The following is a 24,836-nucleotide window of genomic DNA, read 5'->3' as shown; positions in this document are numbered from 1 at the left end:
TTTTATAACTGTTACCGCCATTTTCCTTCTTTTTTGAGAAAAAAGACAAGTTATGGCTTTTGATAATTTAATTAATCGAAATTATTAAACTAAATTAGTAAGATCAGTTCAGCAATTTAGTTGTGGAACTTCAAATAAAAAACGACGTCAGCGCCATCTAATTCCAATTGTATAATATTTAAACTTCAGCAAAGCAGACCCCGTGCTGCCATCTATGACAATTTTTTTGAACTAGAAAGCTGGCACGAAAGCAGTTGACATCATTGTTTACTAGATGGCGCTGTTAGAAAGAAATATATTTAGTAACAATTTCATTTAGTGTCAAAATTAAGACACATACCTTCAGGACTTTCCTCCTGCATATATGCCCCAGTCAAATATCGGTGAACTAAAGCAGATTTCCCGCTGTCTGGAGATCCCAGGACACCAACTCTCAATTCTGTCACTCCTCTCGCCGCCGTCCATTCTTGACTGTTGACGAATGAATCTGTAACAAAATAAAGTAAAAACGTTAGTAAAAATAATTGTGACCAATAGTTCTATTGTTTTATGGTATTTTCGTGGCTGGAGCATTTAGCGCCCTCTAGATGAGGGAAATAAATGCAGTATTAAAATCATAGATGGCGTGACTAGAACACATTGGTTTCATTTAATATGCGTGAACTTGTACATATATCTTTTTTTGTTTATTATGTTTCATGGCTCTGGATACAAATACTTTTAAATGTAACTTTAACAAGTACACGAAATTTAAATTTTATACACATCTCACAGCGTATTGTTTGCCGCTATAAATTTAATTATTATAGAAATATCAAACATTAAATAAACAAATAACTACAAAATTAATTAAAGAAAATTTCCTATATTGAAATGTATATTTATATGTAATGCTTGATTATTCAGTGCTATCTCCATCAGGTGACACTAAAGTGAATATGTAGTCAATTCTTTAATATATTGGTGAAATACAAATCGTAATTCTGAAAATGGTAGATGTCGATACATACCCATGAATACAGATGTTTGTATTCAACGGGAATCGAACCTACAACCATCGGGATTACCGTGTGCTAAACTGCTGGACCATCGAGGTCAATCAGATAAGATTTATAAAATATTATGAGTAGATTTTTCTGTAATTACCTCATATTCACGCTTCATCGCAACAATATGACAAACCAGTTTCGGTTTATCTAACCAGAGACAAGGAAGTAACGGGATACCAGTGAAAGTTGTTCATGGTCTATTCGCGCTATTTAATAATCCCTTTAGTTATAAATTAATTAGTGTTATATGTTTATTATTTGCGTATTACGTACACCTACAACATAGTAGTGTAGGTTTCGAGCAATAAAGGCCGTAGGTTCGCATCTCATTAATAAAACAAAGTATTATTTCATCAGTGAGTCTCCTAAATGCTACCTATTAGGAAGTAAAGTATTCTTTTTCACTATATTTTACACTGTAAACTTTTGGCTAACCAACAAGAAGTTCTAGAATCAACTCCATGCGAATTTAGTTCCATACATTAGGCTTTTTTTTTTAATTCTCTTGTAAATTACTTACTAAATATTTGATAAACAAAATTACCAACATTGTCTTAATGTTATCAATAAACAGTACAGTATAGTACTGTTGTAGCGAACTCCTTGATGAATTTTATATCATTTTTAATTTTATAATCATATTTTTTTTACTTATTCTTTTTTATAACATTCTATCCCATGTAGCTGTCGTCGCATTTGTTTTTTTTTTGTTTTTGTTCGACATTTCTATAATAATTAAATTTATAGCAGCAAAAAAATTACTTTTAGCTCCGTATTTAAAACTCTCAATACTTCTCACTCATAAGGTACATCAGATGGCTCCGCTTAAACTGTACTATGCTAATCATTAAAAATATTTTGGTCATATTACATTCAACAAAGAATACGATAGCCATATAAAAAACAAAATATATAGCGTTTAGACCGTAACGAGACGTGAGTGAGCGACGCGTTTTTGGCTACTTTTTTCTTCCAAATTCCCAATCGCGTAGGCATCTCGTTGCCTACTGATGCAAGACTCACGTAATAAGAAGATAAGAACATTATACTTGGACACTTTCTAGTGAAATATAGTAAATTGTTCCTTTGAACCGACTATGCAACGTGAGTTCAGTCATTTGTCAAATGTTGGTCCACAAAATGAGCGCTAAATCAGACTTATCATCACTACATGGTATAAAACAAATTCGCTGTCTGTCCGTCCCTATGTACCATATACTTAAATCTTTAAAACTACGCAACGGATTTTGAAGCGGTTTTTTTTAATAGATAGAGTGATTCAAGAGGATGGTTTATATGTATAATATTGTAGAGAAACACTGATTCATTTAGAGGTTTCTAATGTGATGTCGTAAATAAACACATTTTTTACGCTTACTTTGAAAACGCTTGTTGAACCCTACGAGATATATCAAAATAATGTACACCTTAAAAGGTCATCAAAAAGTCTGTTTAAGCGACAATTTGTCAGTTTGTCAGGTTATTACACCTTGCTGACACCTCGCTTACTTCGTGGCTCCATATTCAATAGACATTCTTGAGGAGGCCGTTCCAATATTATGACATTGCCGAGACGAATAGACTAGCCGTGTCCGAACAATAGACCATAATGATAGCTTATATCTAGCGGTGAAACTTATCGAAATTGTCAACAATTGAAGCAGTACTAGCAAGTACGTATGTTTATGTAACAAAACAGCGGCAGCTATACGAATACTTTCTTTTCAACCAACTATAAAAAGGTAGTATTCAGGTGAAAGCGTTTTTATTTAAGATAGATATTCTATATTTTATTTGTAACGTACAGAAAAAAAATATTATAATTACAATGAGGCGGCCTTATTACTGAAAGCAATTAAGGCAACCTTAGAGAAACCTTCATTTCAACCAATTACCAAAAAGTTGGTGTGTAATTTATTTATGATAGATAGAATCTACTTAATACTTAATTAATGACATTTAGTGAAGAAAATACATAAATAAAATATTATTAACGCATGTATAATTACAATAAAGAGGCCTTATTGCTGAAAGCAATGTTTTCAAGGCAACTGTTAGGTGTCCTCCGCGTCGATAAAGTTTCATTAATAGTTTAGTTGTCAAATATAGATTGACACTACTATGTAAAATATTATAAAAAGGCAATACAATTCAGCAAACGTACATATTATTTATTAGTTAACATATCATTTCAACATAAAAGGAATCTTAGGGAAACTTTCTTTTCGGATAGTTTCTTTTCAAACAATTATCAAAAAGGTGCTCTTCAGATTGATGCGTAATATATTTAAGATAGATCAATAGAATGTACTTAATCTGTAACGTACAGAAAAGAAAAGACAAAATATATTCAAGAAAACGAGTAAATAATTACAATAAAGCGGCCTTATTGCTGAAAACAAGTAAGGCAACCTTACAGAAAGGGATTTAAATATCTAACACATTTTAAGGTTCCACGTTACGATATCTTCAATGTAATTTGAGCTCTTTTTGTAATCTATAGAGTTTATATTCATATTAAAATAAAAATACAATTGTGGCTGTTTTCTTTTTGTGTAGTACAATATAGATATTTACAAATCCACTATACCAACTTCAAAAACAGCGTACTTACCATCTTATTTGGTGTTACAAGTAATCATTTTAATTTGACATCAGTACACTAAAGTGTCCGATGACTTATTATATACCGGGATCATTACCGTCCCGTTCCCGTAGTAAATTAACTTTATTGCCATTGTGACAGCCATAAATCAAGAGTGAAGTTTGGGGTCCTTTTGGCCGAAAGGGTTTTAAAATTCATGGGTCGAAATGGCCCGCCCGTGAGTGCTCATTTTATAGCGTCGTAAAGGTGTTAAATAAGTGTCTAATCGTGTTAACGATTGTCGGCAGCGAGAGGGTTTGACATTTTAACCGACTTGAAAAAAGAAGTTGTCATTTCGATTGTACTTTTTTCGAGGAATCTTCACCGTTTGTGAAGTTATGTCGATGGTTCCTTTTGGAACAGAGAGGTTTTGTCTCATGTTATATTGGACTTATATTAATTTTCTAACGATATACATATGTTTTTATGTGTTGTATTCATAACTGTATATTTTTTAATTATTTCATTTTAAAGCCTTGATAACAACACTAACAAGGCAGGTATTAATTCAAAGGAAAAATAAAGAAATTCTGAACAAAATAAATATGCTCAGTTGTAACACCCTTAAATAAATAGTCATCAAAATCGGTTCAAAATTAGTTATGATTTTATAAACTAAACGAAAAACGAATTGAAAACCTTCTTTTAAAAGCAGGATATAGAATCATTACAGATTGTGTTTGACTTTAAGATGCAATATTAGATGCTGAGTATTTCATAACTCGGGATTACCTGCTCTGACCCCGGGCAAATAAGGTACATTTGCATAGTTACTTTACCCGGTATCTGGATGTCTGTGTGTCTTATACCCAGACATAATCTTTCAGGACTTTTGAACTGATATGATATGAGTTAATATTCTATTGGTTCGGTATCATCCATTAACCAATCGAGGTAGAGTTTGTACAGAATCGTGTTTCAGTACCTAAATAATAATGATAACACCATATCTGTAAAATATTCTGCTGTAATCATTACATAGTTTTAAACAAAGTCACTGTCGCTGTCTGTCCGTCCCTATGTATGCTTATTAAATCATTCAAACTACGCAACGGATTTTTAGCGGTTTTTTTTAAATAGATAGAGTGATTCAAGAGTAAGTTTTATATGTAAAATACATGTACACCCGTGCGAAGCTGGGGTGAATAGCTAGTAAGGTAATAAATTATTTCATAATATTGTCTTCCAAAAGCCATATAAAAAAATTGAAACTACGCCTCGCTTTGTTATGGCATACAATATTCTCATCAATTATTAACCTACGCGATTACAATTAGCTAGTCTGTGTTTAATATGAACCTATTAATAATTAACCTGACAAGAATCCTCCTAACTACATTATTACATGTATACATTATCCTTACTCCTTACTAATATTATAAAAGCGAAAGTAACTCTGTCTGTCTATCTCGCTTTCACGCCAAAACTACTGAGCCTATTTAACTGAAATTTGGTACACAGATAGTCTAGGCTCTGAGAAAGAACATAGGCTACTTTTTAATGCGAAAAAAAAACTTGTATTGGGTTGAAAGGGGAGACGAAAGGTTGTATGGAAGTATCGTCATTTTTAAAGCTTGAAGCTTAAAACTTATTTTTTCGACTGTTGATTAAATATAAATAAATATGACATTCAAAATTTATAAAAATTTTACCCTTAAGGGCGCTAAATAAAATAGGGGATGAAAGTTTGTATGTAAGTCGTCATTTTTGAAGTTAGGACTATTAAAATTTTATTTTGCCATTTTTAGATTGGTCAATATTTTTTCGTTATTTGGTCAATATCATTAAAACGCGAACGAAGTCGCGGGCAAAGCTAGTGCATGTATAAATTATACATGTGTACATGTACAGATTGCAGAGGTTCCGTGACAAGCCACAGTGTCAAGGCTCACATCTCGTGTTATGTTCTAATGAACATCAGGCTTATGAGATTCGCGGCAGTAATTTATTTTGCTTACACGTCTAATGGTTACCTTCACGCTGCATCCATTTACGGGGTAAGCAGAGAGAATCTAACACCATTCGTATTTTGTGTTATTTTTATTGAATGTCATTGTTATAGTCATACATTTATTACAGCGACTTTACAATAAAAATCACAGGAATAGAAAGAAGAAAGAGTAGAAGTTCCGAATGAGTGATAGATTAAAAAAATATGATTATTCAAAAGTTATAGGAAAAAAAAACGAATTGAAAACCTTCTTCTAAAAGCAGGATATAGAGTCATTACAGATCGTGTTTGAGTTTAAGATGCAATTTAGATGCTGAGTATTTCATAACTCGGGATTACCTGCTCAGACCTTAGATTATTCAAAACCGGAGATTTCAAGTCCAGAGATTATTCAAAAGTTATAGGAATAAAGCTATAACTTTTGAATAATCATATTTTTTTAATCTATCACTCATTCTGAACGCAGAGACGTCATAAGAAGTATGAGCAAGAAACTTGTGTGTTGTTCTTTTAAAGAAATGTTGTTTACAATTACATTTTTAAGAAAATTTTGTTAATTGTAATTAATATGCAGACACGTCATATCCCCTGGTGGAGAAATGAAAGACTTATTGTATACATGAAATCAGAAACTTGTGTGTATTTTGTTCTTTTTTTGACTTACAAAAAGAATCAAAAGTCATCATCTAAGTGGGTACTTAAATCTCACCTATTTCAACCGCCCAGTAGTTTGCTTTGTACACTTTGTTTCGGTTGTACGGTGAGATTAGACAGTAACATTACAGGATAAGAGAATGACATGAATTCTCTGCACTGATAATATCACAAGCACATGATAACGTGTGCTGCCCGTGCTGTTTTTCTTGTATATAGACAATGCTTACCATCAGGCGGGCCGTCAATTTGTGTACAAAAAAATCTTTTCTTTCATGTTTTTCAAGAAAGATATATTACGGTTTCTTAAGGGTCGGCATCGCGCACGTGAAACCCCTGTTGTTTCACGGTGGCGTCCTTAGGCTTCGGTAACCATTTCCCATCAGATGAGTCATATGCTTGTTTGCCACCATCGTAGTATAAAAAAACCTCCTTTCGGAAGAGCCGGTTAAAGCTACAAAGGTCTGCGATACGCGCCCTCACAAATAACAGTATTCACTGGCACAAATAGGACAAAGTACGGTTATCCCGAAAAGGACGGGAAATATAAAGGGACCTAATATGAAGTGATTCAGCCATCTGTCCCATAAGCTGATTTACTATCCGGCCTACGGTTTTTTGCGGTCCAGTGGAGTGGACACATGCCGAGTTGGAAATGGTTCGTTAGTTGCTACAATTATTTTATTGTAGTCTCATTTTGAATCTGTTCTATTTATCTATTTACTAGCTGACCCACGCAACTTCGCCTGCATCACACTTACATGACATTTATCATTATATTTCTCCCAATTTACATGATATCTTTTAAAATTATAGCCTACGTGTTATTCTACGTATAAGCTATATTACTGTAAGGTTTCATCAAAATTCGTTCAGTAGTTTTTGGGTGAAAGAACAACAAACATCTATACTTACACACTATCGCGTTTATAATATTATTAAGATTAAGTTATGTTTTTACATGGAAATACAAACAAGCTGAAGTGCTATCTGATTGTAAAGATTAACCGTCGCTTACATATATAATCAAATCAAATCAAAAATAATTTATTCATGTACCTACGACAGTTTAGCCGCTCATGAACGTCAAATTTTTTGTATTAATTTTTTTCCGCTACAGATTCAGTGTACAGACATGATTGAGAAGAACTGGCAAGAAACTCAAATCAACATATACATCACGGTATCATGTGACGCCTGTGATAAGACTCATGTGTTGCTATTCCTGAGGACAAATGATGTTATACAGCTATATCCTACATATATAAACTACTTTGACGTCCTCGGTGGTCTAGCGGTCTAGCACACCGCTTTACGTCCGATGGTCGCGGGTTCGATTTCTCGCACGGGACAATTGTATTCATGAGTATTATTGTTTGTATCGGTCTGGGTGTTTTCTATGTATAATATGGATGTATTTACAAAAAAAAATATCTATGTATATATGTATCAGTTATCTAGTACCCATAACACAAGCTTTAGATAACTTAACTTGGCGCTGTGTGAATTGTTCTGAGATTATTATATTATATTATACGTTTAAGTAGTTCTCGCAGCGGATTTGACACAATATACACAATAGAAGGTACAATGTCGGTAACTTGGTACCAATATATCCCATACCATGTATCTGTTGTTACTAAATTCTCACTGTCCCATACATATATGCTAATAGTAGTTAATACTGAAAGGAAAATGTATAACACATTTACAACCAATTTAATAATCGAATGATTAAATCTAGTGTCATTTTTAGTGCTTCGACACTAGGATTGTTATGCCTTGCTGTTAGGTTCTCTCTGCACCATATACAAATAGCAGTTACTACTGAAATTTTATACATTTGCAACCGATTTAAAGATCAAATCTTGACCATTTGATATTTAAATTGGTTAATTATAATTAATTAATAAATAAATCCCATTAAAAGAATGTATAAAATTTCAGTGTTTCTACTGTCATTTTGAAGCACTAGGACTGTTACCCAGTGATTTCACGAAAACTTACAAAGCAAGCTACTTGTCGACTGAAACATCAAAAACTGAGGTAACCACGACGACTTTTTACAAAGTTTAAATTGGCAAATAAGGGATTCTTAAGATTAGTTATTTTATGGGTAAGCTGAGACAATAATAACTCTTGAATATATGATTAAAATTCCAAACTTTATAATTCAAATTAAAAATATCTTTATTCATGTAGCTCTATTACAAACTCTTATAATATGTCCAAATCTACTGTCAGTTCGGAATGATTTCGAGACGTGAAGAACTGACAAAAGAAATGTTGTATATTTGTACAAAAATACAGATTCATTTAAATTCAAATTTGGGAGAATAGAGTGACTATCAGCATATGCTATTGCAAAAAACAAAAAGTCTAATCAGTGTTCGCAACCTGAACAGACCAGTCCCCACAAAGATTCATATTACATATAATAAAATTCGAAATTTATATTACATATACAAGTATATTAATCAGCTGTTTCTGGTATAATGTAATTCATAGACTCAAAAACATTATGGTATACAAATCAAAGTTGTTGCACTTACAAATCTATAACCTAAAAAAAACAGCATGTCAATTACATACACAAAAAAAGTCGACATGGGCCGTCTGTATACACGTGTCAATTCCATTCATTCATACATCACAAATCTTTCTATTGAAAGAAATATATCAATCCAAAAAAAATACTTATTGGAATATGGGCAATAGTAACAATGGTGTCCGACACGGCTAAAAGTAGAGTCACTACACATTCGAGTATCTTAGGATGAATCTTATTTTGTTTATGATGATATAAGCCTGACAGATACTGCATTTATATGGGAGCTATTTATATGGACAACCACGAATAACAAACACAGATATATTTATAAAAAAAACACATAATATATACATCATAGGACACAGGAAATCACAAAACAAAGTATGAAGAAATCATTAAAATATATATGTATTATAAAATTACACGAAATCAGGGTTGTTGACCTTTGAGTTATTGTTTTTTAACTTTACAGTGTCAGCCCTAAGCAGAAGCAACAAGATGCTCGCTTGTATCGAGATTTGTCCAGAATCGAGCGTATGGAGCGCGTGGGAGGGTTGTCATAGCAACAAAAGCATATCTTATTCTGATTCCTTGATACCGTGGGGATTTATTTTTCCGGAGCGACATATTTAATTAGAATACTTTGATGTCTACGTAATAAATTTAATTTTCGTTATTAATTATTTACTTGTGTTATTTATGAGCTGGTATTTTTTTAGATACATCAGAACATCGCTATTGGAAAATGATAACTGAATTAAATCATAACTTTAAATTCAAATAAATACTTTATTGTAGGATTACCTGTCTTAACTTCATTCTCGTACAAATCATCTTTCACTAGTACCCGGTAATGAACTTTCAAACAGTAAAAGAATTTCCCAAATCGGAGCAGTTTTTTTTTCAATCGAATGAATGGCAAATAATCTGGTGGCCCACTTGATGATGAGTGTGTAGTGGCCATCAGTCTATATGTATGAGCGGCTCCTGCCACCAGTGGCAACCTTCTTCATGACAAAATCGAGTTTTTACCACGGAAACTCGTAACGCCAACGTATTGTCAATTGCTAGTATTTTGTAAACTTCAACAATACAACAGCCGGCCTTGCATACAAATGACCTAGCATGACGACCTATTTATATATTTCGTCCAAATGGCAAGATGACAGCTGACATTGATTTGTAATGCGGATATAATTACAATAAAATTACAATAGTGCATGTTGAGTTATGGTTGGATTCTATCAGGTTTATGGAAATTAATCGATTCAATTTAATTACAATTCAATGCAAAATACAGAAAACTTGTTTTTCTGTTATTTACAATTTGTTATGCATGTTTATTCATGCCCATAAGCAGGATACTCGTTCCTACGATGATCTTCATCATAACATCCTACTAAAATCTGGTTATGTAACGTTTTTAAGCACATTACTTAATGACCTATAACGTTATTATGTTATTATTATTAGTTATTAGGATTAGTAATCCTTACTAATCCTTAATTAATCTGTACTTTGAACTAGTATCCAAATTTCTAACAATTACTCACTTTCTCGAATACTCACTATGTCACTCAAAAATTTCATCGGTCTATAGATAGCATTTTTCATTATTTAATAAACTTAAATAATGAGTGCTATCCAAGATCACTATTCTACGCGCCAAATCACGGGCACAGCTAGTATAGAATATTTCACACAATATTGCAATTTTGTATTCAGTAGGTACATCAGAGAATACATTTAATACAAAAAATCTTTGTTATTAAATTTAGAACCGTATTACAAACCACATAAGTCTTCCGACGCCATGCATGTAATATACAACCGGTTACTCTTAAAATAGATTGCATATGCGCTAATGAGAGTGTTTGCACTAATAACATACAAAGTTGTTAAGTAACTAGTTCTCTAGAAGGGTTTATTAACTATTTTCCGGTTTGTATGCACGCGGAATTACCTAAATAGGGTGACGATAATTACTTAACTCTGAAATACCTTAATAGCTTCACATTGCTAAGCGAGTAAGGAAGTTTCCAGAATCTCTAACTTCTTTCATAGAACTATAGAAAGGACTAAGGCCTATATTGACCTATATAGTCCTATATTGTATACCTATGTATGGGTTTCCAGCATTTTTTATTGATAACTAGCTGTGCTCGCGGTTTCACACGCGTTAAATTTCAATATACAATTTAGCCTATGTGTTATTCTGACGCATAAGCTGTATTACTGTAAAGTTTCGTCAAAATCCGTTTAGTAGTTTTTACGTGAAAGAGTAACAAACATCTATATTTACAAACTTTCGCGTTTATTATTAAGATAATGGAATGGTGCACCCGTCTGCGCTACTGATTTACGCCGGCGAGGCTCCAGTGTAGGATAGTAAAGTAAGGTCGAGCCAATTAGTCCATCTTGACAAATTCACCAGGAATTTAATATGATGGATTCCAGGTGGAACTGAGTGGAGGTCAACCGGACCATACATTGTTAGCAATGGGTTCAACAGCCCACATTACTGGCAATCTCCTCCCTCCTGATTTTCGTGTATTGTAAAATCAAGAAAATGATAACAAGATGACTGCGAACAGACTTGAATGGAAGACATATTGCTCCGATCCAAGTAATATAAAATAGGGAAATGGAAATTATCTAATAATTGTACCCAGACTAAATGACTTTTGATGACCATTTGATTAAATAGATGACGATCGATGTAGAATTGTTCTGGAAGGATCGAATCCTTTATGAATGGCTTCAAAATTACTGTTGGAAATTACAGTGTGGTGATTTTATCAGAATTTGGCTAATAGAGTGCCAAGTTAAGACTGTGATTGCTTCTGCAGTGCAGTAATTTTATCAGAATTCGGCTGATAGAGTCCCAAGTTAAGTGTGCATATTCTCTTCAACTTGACTCATGCCTGGTGCCACGACGCTGTCAGATATGACAGTAACAGTGATAAATAATGTTATAGTGTCAGCACTTGTGCTTCCAACACGTTTAATTTAGACCTTTATCGCGGTCCTTGCATTAATAAATACTTGCATACGTTTTGATTCAAATTAATGTTTGACGTCCATTTTCAAGAAGGCGATGTTCTTTTGTTTTTGTAGAGCTATTGCACTCTGTATCTTATACAAGTGGTGATATGGTTTAGATTGTTTATTGTTAACTTATATTATTATTTTTAGCAGAGGTAGATTTTGTATAAAGTCGGCTGCGTGGGTACGTGTGGCTCAAGTATTTCAGCCACAAAACAAGTTACTTTGTAAACTGTGTTCGGTTTAAAGGTTAGGTATGGCAGTGGAATTAGATTACAAATACATTGCTTCTTACTAACAAGCGGACTATCAGATTGTTTGCCATTCTACAAACTGAGTTATCTGCACCACCTAAGAGGGTGCAGGTTGGGGTCTCGGGCCCCTTTGCCCCGGCATCAATTCCCGGGGGACTGGACTGAAGCCCTGTGCAGTAAATTTAACATACAATTAACTTATTTAGACTACAAGGGACAATGTGTACAGATTAACGTAATTCAGGTACGGATTCGCCATTCTATTTCATTATAATTACATTAAAAAAACCATAGCAATGTTGAGTGACAGAGATAAGTCCGGATCTCACAAACACATTGTCACTTCCGTGATACTTCCTTGCATTGTTTTTAAGTTGTTACACTTTGATATCCTGTAATTTCATAATTATAGGATAACAAGGTATAACAATAAATATTTACATTGTTATACGAGAACGCTCATTCAATTTAGCTATTACAAAAATGTACCTTAAGAATTTATTTTAAAAATCAAATTAAAAAACATTTTCCTTTGTCATTGAAATTCAGATACAGAAGTTATATTTTCAGATAATGGAAGTCTTACAGAGTTGCACTTATCGATTTTCGATATCTACTTGTTATGACGATAAAACGAATCGGGATATTGAAGACGCTAATCTTTGTAATCAATCTGTACAATCGCTTACGCAATCATGGAGAGAATAATAATAGTTTTGAATCTGCTTTAAAATGGAAGTATTAAGTTTAATATAGTATTTTTGTATGCAGAGTACGTAACATTACATCGTTGCTAATATTGAACTGAATTTAGATAATATTCTCAAGCCAATTTACAAAGACCCATCTAGTTCCAAGCTAAGCAGACCTTGTGTTATGGGTATTAGACAACTGATATAAATATATATGTTTTTGTGTAAATACATAAACAATCTAATAACGCCCAAATCGATAAAAACAATCATAGCGATAAATACAAATGTTAGGCAACGTACGAGGTATCGAACCCGCGACCATTGGAAATTTGGAAGTAACGTGGTGTGCTAAATCGTTAGACCACTGAGTCCGTCAATCCTTTCTTACTATGTAACTAGCAACTTACTATGTAACTAACCGCGTCTCAATAAATAAATTTTCTTCATTTCAAAATATAATTTAAAAAAATGTTTGACCGATTAGAAGACGATGCCTTTAGTTAAACTTAAGAAAATAGATCTAGCTATAAAATAAACTACCCTAATTTTTGATATCTGTTAGTGTGACATAAGTATATATATAAATAGGTATGTAAATTAGTGACGTAGTTTGCATTATTATGATTATTAAATCAAGGCCAATTATTACACGAAATGTTGGTAAAACGGCTGACATCAGGTTGACCGCTCCTAGAATCAAACCTAAACACGAAATAACCTATAACGACCCTGGTATGGCAATTAGTTTGACACGCGATTTCGCCTGTTTTTCTTTAAATTAGGAATGTTACAGCGTTATTTTTAGCGTTTACGACTGTAGGGCGTAAGTGGTATAAAATTTGTATATCTGGGTCATACATATTCTTATTTAAACTAATATTATGCAGATAAGATTTGATTGTTTGTTGGTAACCGCTGAAAAATGTATGTTTTTTCGGACTACTTTAATGCTACTGACTACAGCTGACTTTTACAGCTTCTGGATATATTTCTCAGTTGTTACAAACAAACAATAAATTAAAATAATCTTATCCTAAGTCACATTATTAAAAAATAACCTGGACAGTATTTAATTAGAAAAAATATATATTATGTACTCCACATAATTGCACCTATTCGAAGCCAAGGCGACCCGCCCTGTCTTCTAACCTTCTATACTAACGTTACAAAGAGAATAAATAGATTTTGTAATGAAAAATAAACTATTAATTAAAATTTTATTCATCACCATTCGCTTGCTTACTTAACAAACTATAAAAAGCTACTTTATAAGGAAACATACGTATTTCAATTTTCAATTCCAAGCAGCGTGGGGGGATGACACTACCTATATACCAGATAGTTTGGCATACCTATAAAAAGCTACATTAATAATAAATAACATTTCTAGCTGCTCGCGTGGAATACCGGGCTGGTATTCCACGCGAGCAGCGTCGAGGGACGACGTTAGTTATACACAAGATAGTTTGGCATGTCCCATAGAACGTAAGATAGATCCATTTGAAACGCTGTACAGCGCCAACCATGGTACTCATTTCACGCACCGCTGCGCATTACGCAAAACACGACGATGTTTTTTGTCCAACCCTTTTTCTATCGCGATTTCAAATGCACGAGTTTCCCCTCGTGTCGCATAAATTTAATATTGTAGGAGGACTGTGCCTACTTCTTATTTGAAGAAAAAATGCAACAGCGGCCGTGTCGGTGCGTGATGTCGAACAAAATTGAATATACAGTTCCGTAGCTTAGTAGCTATTTAAGGTTTTCACTTTGATTATTCATACAATCGTACTAGTATTTTTTAATGTACTTGAAACGGTAAACAAGGTTACGTTCCACCTGATGGTATTAAGTAATCAACATCCATAGATGTATCAATATCAATGAAGCGGAGGTATCAAATGTGTCTGATGAGTGAGAGGTGTTAAGGGTTTTAATGAGGAAAATACGGAGATTAAATTAAAAGCGACTAGTATGACAGCGATATATAATAGAATATAACAATAAAGAATATGTCAAAGAATTATTATAAAATTTAAAAATAATATAAAAATCTATCAAGGAGTTCGCTACAAGCAACATTCATGTGTTGCTATTCCGGAGGACTATGGTATTATACCTCCATATCCTGTAATTTAAATGCTTCATCTCCAGCCTTCCTTAAACCGTCAAATAAAATACAGCTTTTAAAGCAAGCTGTTTACCGGCTGAAATAGGATAGACTGTAAATTACAAAGTTTACCAGGTAATATTCATTTCATTAAGATAAAACTTAAAGTTAAAGATTACAGGCATAGCAAAAATAACAATTAAGTTATACGCGCTACACCAGAAATCTATTTGAACATTTCTATACCAATATGTTGCGTACTAGCTATCATTAAAGACAAAATTATTTAATCATATAGAACACTTTCGACTAATTATGCAAATCGTATTTTTTTAATCACTAACACTCCAGTTCAGCTAGCTCCTTCAGTTGAAAAAAACTGCCCGACTGACTGGCCATAAATTTAACTGTACATTTTTTATGTTATTATAAACATATATCTAATAATATATAACAAGTAAATCTTGCATATCATCACTTACTTAGATATATGTATATCTGAGATAATGTTATCTCGGCAACAGATGTAACCATTGGAAGAAAATCTGTACGTAGATAACGTTATTCTAGTTTGTCTGCATAACATATTATAGATAAATAATGTACCTTATTTTTTATTTACATAGCAAAACAGATTTTTCGAAATACTGTTAAGCAAATTCGTAAGTATATTTTGAATAATTTTATGAAATCTATACAATACAAAAATAAATCCTTCCGATTAAAAAATGAATCATCGTCAATTCGAGGCGTATGACGAAGCGCAGGAAACTGAGTAAAATTATTTTTTCTGGAATATTTACATGTTATTGCACTGAATTTATATTGGTCTTTCTGGCTACTGCTGAATGTTGGCCCAATTCACAGATTTATTTCATGATTCATGAAAAAATGCATAAACAGGGAATATTTGTTTGTACATCCACTATATGTGCAGACTTAAATGAATTTCTAAATTCAGCTGTACGGTAAGAAGTGTTAAAATTCTTTTATTAAGAAGAGTGCGTAATGACGACCGTGCATGGCAATAGTTGTTCATGCACGGGATTTTCATTTAATGTTAGGCGTAGACACCTATATAAATACATGTACATTGTAAATAAACTGACTTTAAATAAAAAGTTTGTTGCCAGTTCTTCTCAATTGGATATATATACCGAACCGAAAAAAAAATATAATGTAAAAAAAAAAAATTAAAATTATTCGTCATAATTTCAAATAGTCCTAGGGCTTTTACAATTATGTTGATTACAAACTTCTAGATGCTGTATAGTCTTGTTATGTGCTCTTCATTATTTTCACCCGATTCAGCCAATTTATAATTAATTTTTATTTTACGTAAATATGTTTGTATTTTATTTATTCTTATTACTCATAACCTGTTGAAGTGGGAGATATTTAGGGTGATATCAACTAGATTTTATGGGATATTTTTATAAAAGAAATATAGGACATGTCGTGAAATTATTTTGTTATTTCAGTTTTTCTTCACATACCAAACAGTATTCACGTATATATATCACGTATACAATATTCACGTATCAAACAGACAGAACTTTATAGATAAAATACAATACATGCACCTCTCTCATTCATCCGAAAATACATGGCAATAAGTATGTTCTTATAAGCAGAGTTCTCCGGAATGATAACTCGTGAGAGGTACCATCCATGACCGTCACAATACGACTTACGTTCACGTATATAGGCCACAATTATCACTTACCATAAGGTAGTCGTACGACCATCTAATAGTAACTCAAAAACTTCTTTACTAATTTTATTACTTCCTTCTTCCATTCCATCTTGTTACGACTGAAGATAGTTTTATACCAACATTCCAACACCATCGTCATTCAAACTTGACTAAAATCTTATATATCTCAAGTGTTTTCCAAACTTGGCAGTACAATAATTTAATTAAATGCCAACAAAAGAGGCCGAATTCTTACGATACATTGTCTACACGCATCTGCTGCTCTGATTTACCTGCAAAACATCTGCCATTCGCAATATATCCATTGTGAGTTCCCTTCGCGAAGATCATGAGTATTGTATGCCGGTGAACGGAACAAACCCCAATCTTAGTTAGTGAGGATCCATAGTCGATATACATTTTTATTGCATAAATAAATTAAAGAGTAATCTATTTTTAGGTGCAGACTTAAAGAATTGCTTAAGTGCGTAAAGTAAATTATAGAACTAGCAACAATAATTCGGATATATGATTTTTTCAAATTACTCCGTTTCTTACATATTATTTAGAGGAATTGAATATTCAATAATAAATATTACTTTCAAAGTGTTCAATTTCTAATTTCAATTCTAATTATTTACTATAAAATTAGGCGGAATACTGTATATACTTCTTATAGTATTATTAAAAGCAAAACGAAAATAAACTACGTAATTAAATATATGCATAAAAATAATGTAGTCTTGAAACATTTAATCATTAGGTTATCACAAAGTACAGATTACGCAGCAATTATAACTGCAAGGTTAAATATAAATCTTTTATCTGAATTAATTAAAATAATAGATGATAAATTCAAAAGATTAATTGTGCATAATTAATTTAACATACTTATTTAATTTAACATACTTTAAATTGATTATAGAATAAAATTTAACAATAGATTGGAAGTATTTTTTTATACCAACGAGATAATTCTTAGACACACAATTGTTAAACAAGTACTCTGCTTAATCTGTATGGTATACGTTTTGTTATTCTCAGTCGATTCATATACGAAGCTGATAGTATTCACCTGCTGATAAGATTGTGAAAATATTGCAATATCATTATTGATAATAACATGGATGTACCATGTTATTATTCTTGTAGTTGAATATAAATTTGATATCAAAGTAAAGAGATATATTGTACATATTATTTTCTTAAAATATACATAGAGTTTATGGCTTTGACTTCTAGTGTTTTATCCTTTATTTCGTTGGACTATCTTTGTCCATTATTAGATATTTCTTCCTTTAAAATTGTACCCTTTTTCCTCCTCTTTTCTAAGTCCTCTTTTCTCGAAATTTTCTCTATATTTCAAACCAACAGTCTTACATTAAGAATTAAATAATTGGCATCTTAATAGCATCGACAACTCAATTGTATTTTCTTATTATAAATTTTATTTTATCGATAGTTTGGACCGACACCATCCCTATCCCAAAATACTTCCCGCCTTATTTGGTATATTTTAATAGGTATAATTACATATTTTACGATGCGTGATTTTGTTCGGTTTGCTCGATCATTATTAAGTCATTTAGTCAGACATTCTCCGTTACCATGACGACGCCCATTTTTTTTTACCGCGGGGAGCACCCCGCACGCACTAATGATATGTTTTGATTTTTTATTTGTTGTTAAAGTTGAATTAATTAGTATTACAGTAGGGTCTTGAAGAATATTTATGTACTTATTAGACATTTTAAATGATAAATGATGTAAATAACGATTTGCATTATGGTGACAGACAGTCGTAGAATCATTTGCCTGCTGGAATGTTGGGTTTTTATATTAATTTTGTGTATTATATAATCGACTTTAAAATTCAACTTATTTTAGGTGTTCTCTGTTTCGAGTCTAAGTATGTATCATATATACTTATTGATTTCAATATAATTTAGTATTTAAATAAGTATAGTCTAAGTAACTTGTCTTTGTAATATTTACAGACAAAAATAATAACTTGTACATAATACCGATAATTCTTTATACCAACACTTCTTCATTTTATATTTAAGTACTGAGGCAGTTTATTAATTCCTTATAGTACTCAATATAGAGCATACTGTGATCGAAGACAACATATGTCTTTAAAGTTCAATGTATCGGATCAAATACATAAAAAAATGACCTAAATTCTAAATAGAAGAAATCTGCATTCTCTTCTATATAGTTAGAAGAGAATGCAGATTTCTTAGCATCCTTAACTTAAAATTACTGTGAATTACGATAAATTTGGTTGTTATATTTGGTTAAACTTCCATAGCAACCGCTGACTGTAACTACCGGTTAACGAGAACCGGTTGTGCGCAGGCGCAGGAAACGTTTAGCACTTGTGTCGTTAAATCCTATACTATGGTAAGTACGAAGGGATTTTATTGCTAACTCCTGTTGCTAGTTAACTTTCAATGGCTAAATAGTAGCAAATAAATAGTTACGTCTATTTTCTAGCATAGGGGACAAACGAGATTGCGGCTCACCTGATGGTAAATGACTATCGACGCCCATGAGCACCCGCTAAACCAGAAGCTACTTTAAAAAGGAATAAGCTTTTTTCTTGAAGGTTTTAATATCGTATTAGTAGTAAGGTGATTGAACAATGTGGTTGTGCGTGGAAAGGTTTCTAGATAAATGCACGGTGGAGAACCGCCGTTCATCCAGATGATGCTAACTAAAATTGAATACTGTAATAGTGATATTTACATATAAAATTGTAAGATTTTTTCGTAGTCATCTTCAAGTTCGAAGAAAGTTGAACCCATCGCTTGGTTAAGTTATGTGTGACCACAGACATAGAATATAGATATATCTGTGGTAATCGATATTTGTCTTGCAATTGCAGTTGAGAATTGAATGTCATAAAATATCTATTAATATTCTCTAAGTTAGTGTGTGTAAATACTTTAATTTCTCATGAGTTGCAGAGCATCATTTAAATCGAGGATAGCAACAGTTTTATCAAATACTAGATTCCGAAGTAAGCGGTCCATGAGTGTACCAAAATGGCAGCCAGAAGGGAGAAATAGTGAGGCGGATGATATCTGCCTCTTACTCCACTACATAATGACCAGGCCCATTCTGTCAAGAATATATCGAATAAGAAGACGATCCCTAATACTTCTTTGTTCTGCGCGGGCGCAGGTTAATTTTACGCTCTCATCCATTTAGGACCTATACCATATTACACTTAATTTAAAGTTCTAACTTTAACAATATCGGATCAAAAGTAGGTGTAACTGTACTTACATTGCCAAAATCCGGAACAGACCCAATAAGAATGTGCAGAAGCATAAAATTAGTGTTGCGAACACTTACAGTTGCGTATCGATAACGAGAGCACGTGAGCTTTTCAATCGCGCGATTTACGATTCCGTCGGCGGCGTGCCCTAACAATGACATCCGTTTCCTGCGACGGAGGTGTAGCCACGTGCGCTCGCGCACCGTAACTATGTAATAAAGGAATGTGCATTTTTGTGCAAATAACTCATGAACATCATGCAACTTTGTTGGCAATAAGCTAAGTGTTTTTATGGTCATATTTAATTGTGTTTCAGTTTTCATAATTAAATGTCAATTTTTTTAATTACATTGTTTTGTAGGCACAGCTTTTTTATTCATAAATGTTAGAAGTCCTCGCTGGGCTTAGCGGTTTAGCACACCGCCTTACTTCCGATGGTCACGGGTTCGATTCTTCCCACGACACAAACATTTGTATTCATGAGTATGATTGTTTGTATAGGTATGGGTGTTTCATATTAATATTATGTATGTATTTACAAAAGAAAACTATATAAGTATACCTTGGGACTAGATGGGGCTGTGTGAATTGTCCAGGATCATTTTTATGAAATAAAAAAAATATATGCGAATCCAATTTTAAACTATAATAGTACATCAAATATATATAACTCAAAGGTGTCTGACGTAGTGATCTATCAACGCACAGCCCAAACCACTGGACGGATCGGGCTAAAATTTGGCATTCAGGTAGATGTTATGACGTAGTCATCCCCTAGGAAAGGATTTTGATAAATTCCACCCCTAAGGGGATAAATTAACGCGAGCGAAGCTGCGGGCAAAAGCTAATTATATCATATAATTGAATTATGGATGGCCACTAAGCTAAATTCCAGACGGTAGTTATGCAACACTCGTTTAATTTTAATTATTATACAAGATGATTGTCGTTGGTATTGTTGACATATATTCGTAATGAACGGGAATGAGAAATACAGCTGTACCAAGTGATGTATTAATAATAAAATTATATGTTTATAGTTATTTATAATCTGTTAATCGACCTTTCTGGATTAACATTCTTTCATATTTTAAGAGCTGCTCTCTGGTCGGTGGAGCTTGTCATTATCCACGATGTTCGATGTATTTATATCAGTTGTCTAGTACCCATAACATAAGCTCGCCTTAGCTTGGGACTAGATGGCGCTGTGTGAGTTGTTCTGAAATATTATTACACGCTAATAATCTCTCAGGTGTCCCACTAGCGTATGCCGTATATTATTATTAATATAATAATCGATATTATTAAAAAAAAGTTAAATTATTATCACAGCACTATTGTACTACAGTGTCGGTACATAGTCGTTTATTACAGTTGTTATGTGTTGAGGTCGATATCTCGCATGATTTGTCGGCGAGTCGAATATATAGGGTTGCCATTGGTTATATGGGATTACAGGCTATAACAATAATATCTAATACATTTCTTACCCATGAAAAAAATTTTCAGAAAAACATTGGAAGAAGTCGTTTGCATGGATATCCCTGCGTCACTAGCTCGCTCGCTAAGCACCTTGCTTTGTAGATTACTAAACAAGCTGCTTAGCGGCCGAAGGTGTCGATAAGGCAGTTAAATTTAAATATCCGGTGTTATGACAATTCATACAATAAGATACATATACAATTTTTATATAGTACAAAACAAAATCTCTGCCGCTCTCTGTTCGCTTATATCTTTTAAATTACGCAACGAATTTTAATGCTGTTTTCAGCAATAGATAGAGAGATTCAAGACGAAGGTACGTATATATACTACATATGTGTTATTGTAAAGAACAACCGAAAAATTCAAAGATTTGTAATGCATTCATGTGAAGCCGGAACTGGTCGCTAGTATAGTATACAAAGAAACATACATAAATACAGTAAATTTTATTATTCTTTACAAGTAGCCGTAAACCATGTGAGTAATATTCATAAAACTGAAGAAGTATTTTAGAATTGTCTTTGGTTATTATTATTATATCAGAGGAATAAGCCCACGAATTACCTAATTAAATTTGTATATGCTCACTTTGTATATGTTTAAGTTTAGAACTGTATTTAAAAGTGCAATAAAGAATATATAATATAAATTTGGCTATTAGCGCCTATATATATATATATATATATATATATACGGTATTCTTAAAGCGTTGCCGTTGCTAAGGACTAAGGTGTCATGCCTATCCCTAATTAATAATTTAACTGCCATTTCTTACACTATAAACCTAACCACAGCTTACAAAGTAAGCTTAGCGTTAAAAATAAGTAAAGACAAGGTCTCACTGTCTCAGTATTATTTTCCTTTATCATCATTATATCTTTGTTACTGTTTTAGTGTTCCCTGTTTGCACATTAACTACTTGTTCGATATTTAATTCCGTTTCCATAAGGTTGCCTTGCAAAGAACGCTTTCAGCAATAAGGCCACCCTCTGTACATAACTATACATGACTTCTTTAATATATTGTTTATGTCTTTTGTACATTACCTACCTGTTCGATATTTAAATCTGTTTGCCTTGAAAAGATTGCTTTCAGCAATAAGGCTGCCTTATCGTAACTATTAGGGAATGCAATCCCGACTCGAGATTGCAAATTCGGGATCCCGCGGGATTAGAAATATCAATCCCGCGGGATCCCGGAATTTTCGGGATCCCGTCTAAATTTAAAAAAAATGTTGAATTCAGATGACTGAAAAAGCTAATAACTGCTTGTTTGTGATAGTGAGGTTAACTAAAATAACATATTACTCGAAAGAAAATAAAAACCTTTATTCTTTAATCTTACCAACTAAATAATAATCAGGTTGTAAGGCAATTAACGTAGGTAAATTAGGTAATCAAAACAATAAGCTTATTTCAAGGGAATTAGGAAAAAGAGTGATTTTGAAAATGACTCCTTAAAAACAAAGGGTATTAATAGTTTCATCTTCTAAACGGCATCTAATGTCCGTTGCAATGTACCCCGCTGCTGAGAATGCCCTCTCCGACTCAACGCTGGTTGGCAACAGCGTGGCGAAGCAATTATATGTAAACTGCAAAAATCGCCCCCTTGTTCCTCCACACTCAAACAAATCCATTTCTTTTTTAATGGTAGATTCTAATTTGTCTAAGCTCGTGGACGTGGATATACGTGCAAAAGGACTTTTAGAAGCTCGCAGAGTTTCTTCTAATTCCTCTTGAAGCGATTTATTAGTTTGTGCAGCACGTAAATTCAAATCTTCTGCAATCATTGAAAGAGGCAAGTCATCTTCGATTAGTACTGCCGTATTAATATCTGCTTGGTTTGGTTCTTTACGATATAATCGTGTGATTATATTTTTTATTTCTTTTCTTATAAGATACTTGCTTGGTAATTAAAAAATCCCGTTGCCTCTCCTTTGCTCCAAGTCCTCTTGATAATTATTCGGATTTTTCAAATATATCAGCACTGCAGTTGCTTTTGTGCGACGCTCGGAGATACGATTATTCATTGAAGAGACTAACTTTTCTGAGAGAGGAGTTTTTAGGTCTTCTAGCTTTCGAACCATGAAACGCAATGTATGTTCTGCACTTACTAAATCTGTATCTCGACGGCACAATACCTCAACAGCCAATTTCACTGGCTGAAATGTATTTTCTAAATCGATAAGGACCACTGCCGCCCAATCCCGTCAATCTCGAACGGGATCTCGTCATATGATGCGTCGGGATTGATCCCGAAAAATAACACGAGATCTCGCGAGATCGGGATCCCGCGGGATCGGGATTGCATTCCCTAGTAACTATACATGTGTTCCTAAATATATTGTTTATGTCTTTTCTTCACTATATGTTACAAATAAAGTATTTTATTTTATTTATAACACTTTACTGCACCTTTATAAATAAAAATACAAAACAAAACAATATTCATAGTATGTAGGTATAAAAGGCGGTCTTATCGCTTAAGCGATCTTGTCCAGACAACCTTTGGGTAGAGGAGAAAAGACAGAAGGTTGTGGATGGAGCATGATGAAATGAATAAATAATAGTAGTACATAAATACATATATTTGTTCTTGCCTATGTCTGGCTCGCCTATTTCCATCTACGTCAGACTACTTGGTGCAAAGTCTATTTTGGTAAGGATAAAAGCTAATTATCTCTCACAGTTGGCAGCCCTGACTTCCTCTCAGTATTCGCAGCATCCGTTGCAGTTTATCTGTCTTTAAACTGTCAAGAGTCCGCGCAATGCTATTACGTTATAAATGATAATGTACCCAAGATGCTGCTTGCAATACTACTGATGCTTGTCTCGACGTGATAAAATTTAATGTCAGCGAACAGCTCGCAATGCAGAATAACATAATAAGAGACGTTTATATTTGACTGTCACTATATTTGAAAATATTATAATGCTCATCACCGTTCTGCTAGAAGTATTACAATTATCTATGCAAAAACGAGATTGAACTGAAATGTAATGAAATGTTATTTATTTGGTAGATACTTATACATACGATACTCACAATTACAATAAACTTAATATAAAATTAATTTATACAATAAAACACACACAAAACAGAAACGAAAACTTCAAACATTGTAATAATTACAAAAAAAAAATGGTTAGTAAATAAATGCATAAAAATCTGTTAATTTCATTTGGAATCTTATATTTTTAAGGACGAGTTTATGATACAAAAAAAAAATACACGTTTAAATTTTATATACAATCATGGGTTAGGTTATTTAAGTTTATATAAGAACAACGATACTTCTGAACTACAGAATCGCTTCTATTTTTTTTTTTATGATATTACTACTTATAAATTATCCCTAAATTCCTTGAGAAATATCGTCGTCTATGTTTTCCAGGAAATTCACACGGAAATGGGAG

At 32.9% G+C, this 24,836-nt stretch overlaps 1 protein-coding gene across 1 annotated transcript in view; it reads right to left on the bottom strand.

Annotated features, from left to right (window-relative positions):
• The window catches only part of LOC131850526 (centaurin-gamma-1A), an 88,287-nt gene that overhangs the window by 45,127 nt on the left and 18,324 nt on the right, over positions 1-24,836 (bottom strand). The window contains exon 2 of the mRNA XM_059200774.1: positions 341-487. Coding sequence (XP_059056757.1) covers positions 341-487 — 147 coding nt within the window. The remainder of the gene's footprint in view (positions 1-340; positions 488-24,836) is intronic.

Source organism: Achroia grisella, unplaced genomic scaffold (genome assembly GCF_030625045.1).
Source record: "Achroia grisella isolate CSIRO2021 unplaced genomic scaffold, CSIRO_AGI_Agris_v1 utg770, whole genome shotgun sequence".
Taxonomy (NCBI): Eukaryota; Metazoa; Arthropoda; class Insecta; order Lepidoptera; family Pyralidae; genus Achroia; species Achroia grisella.
This window is presented reverse-complemented; position numbering and strand designations above follow the sequence as displayed.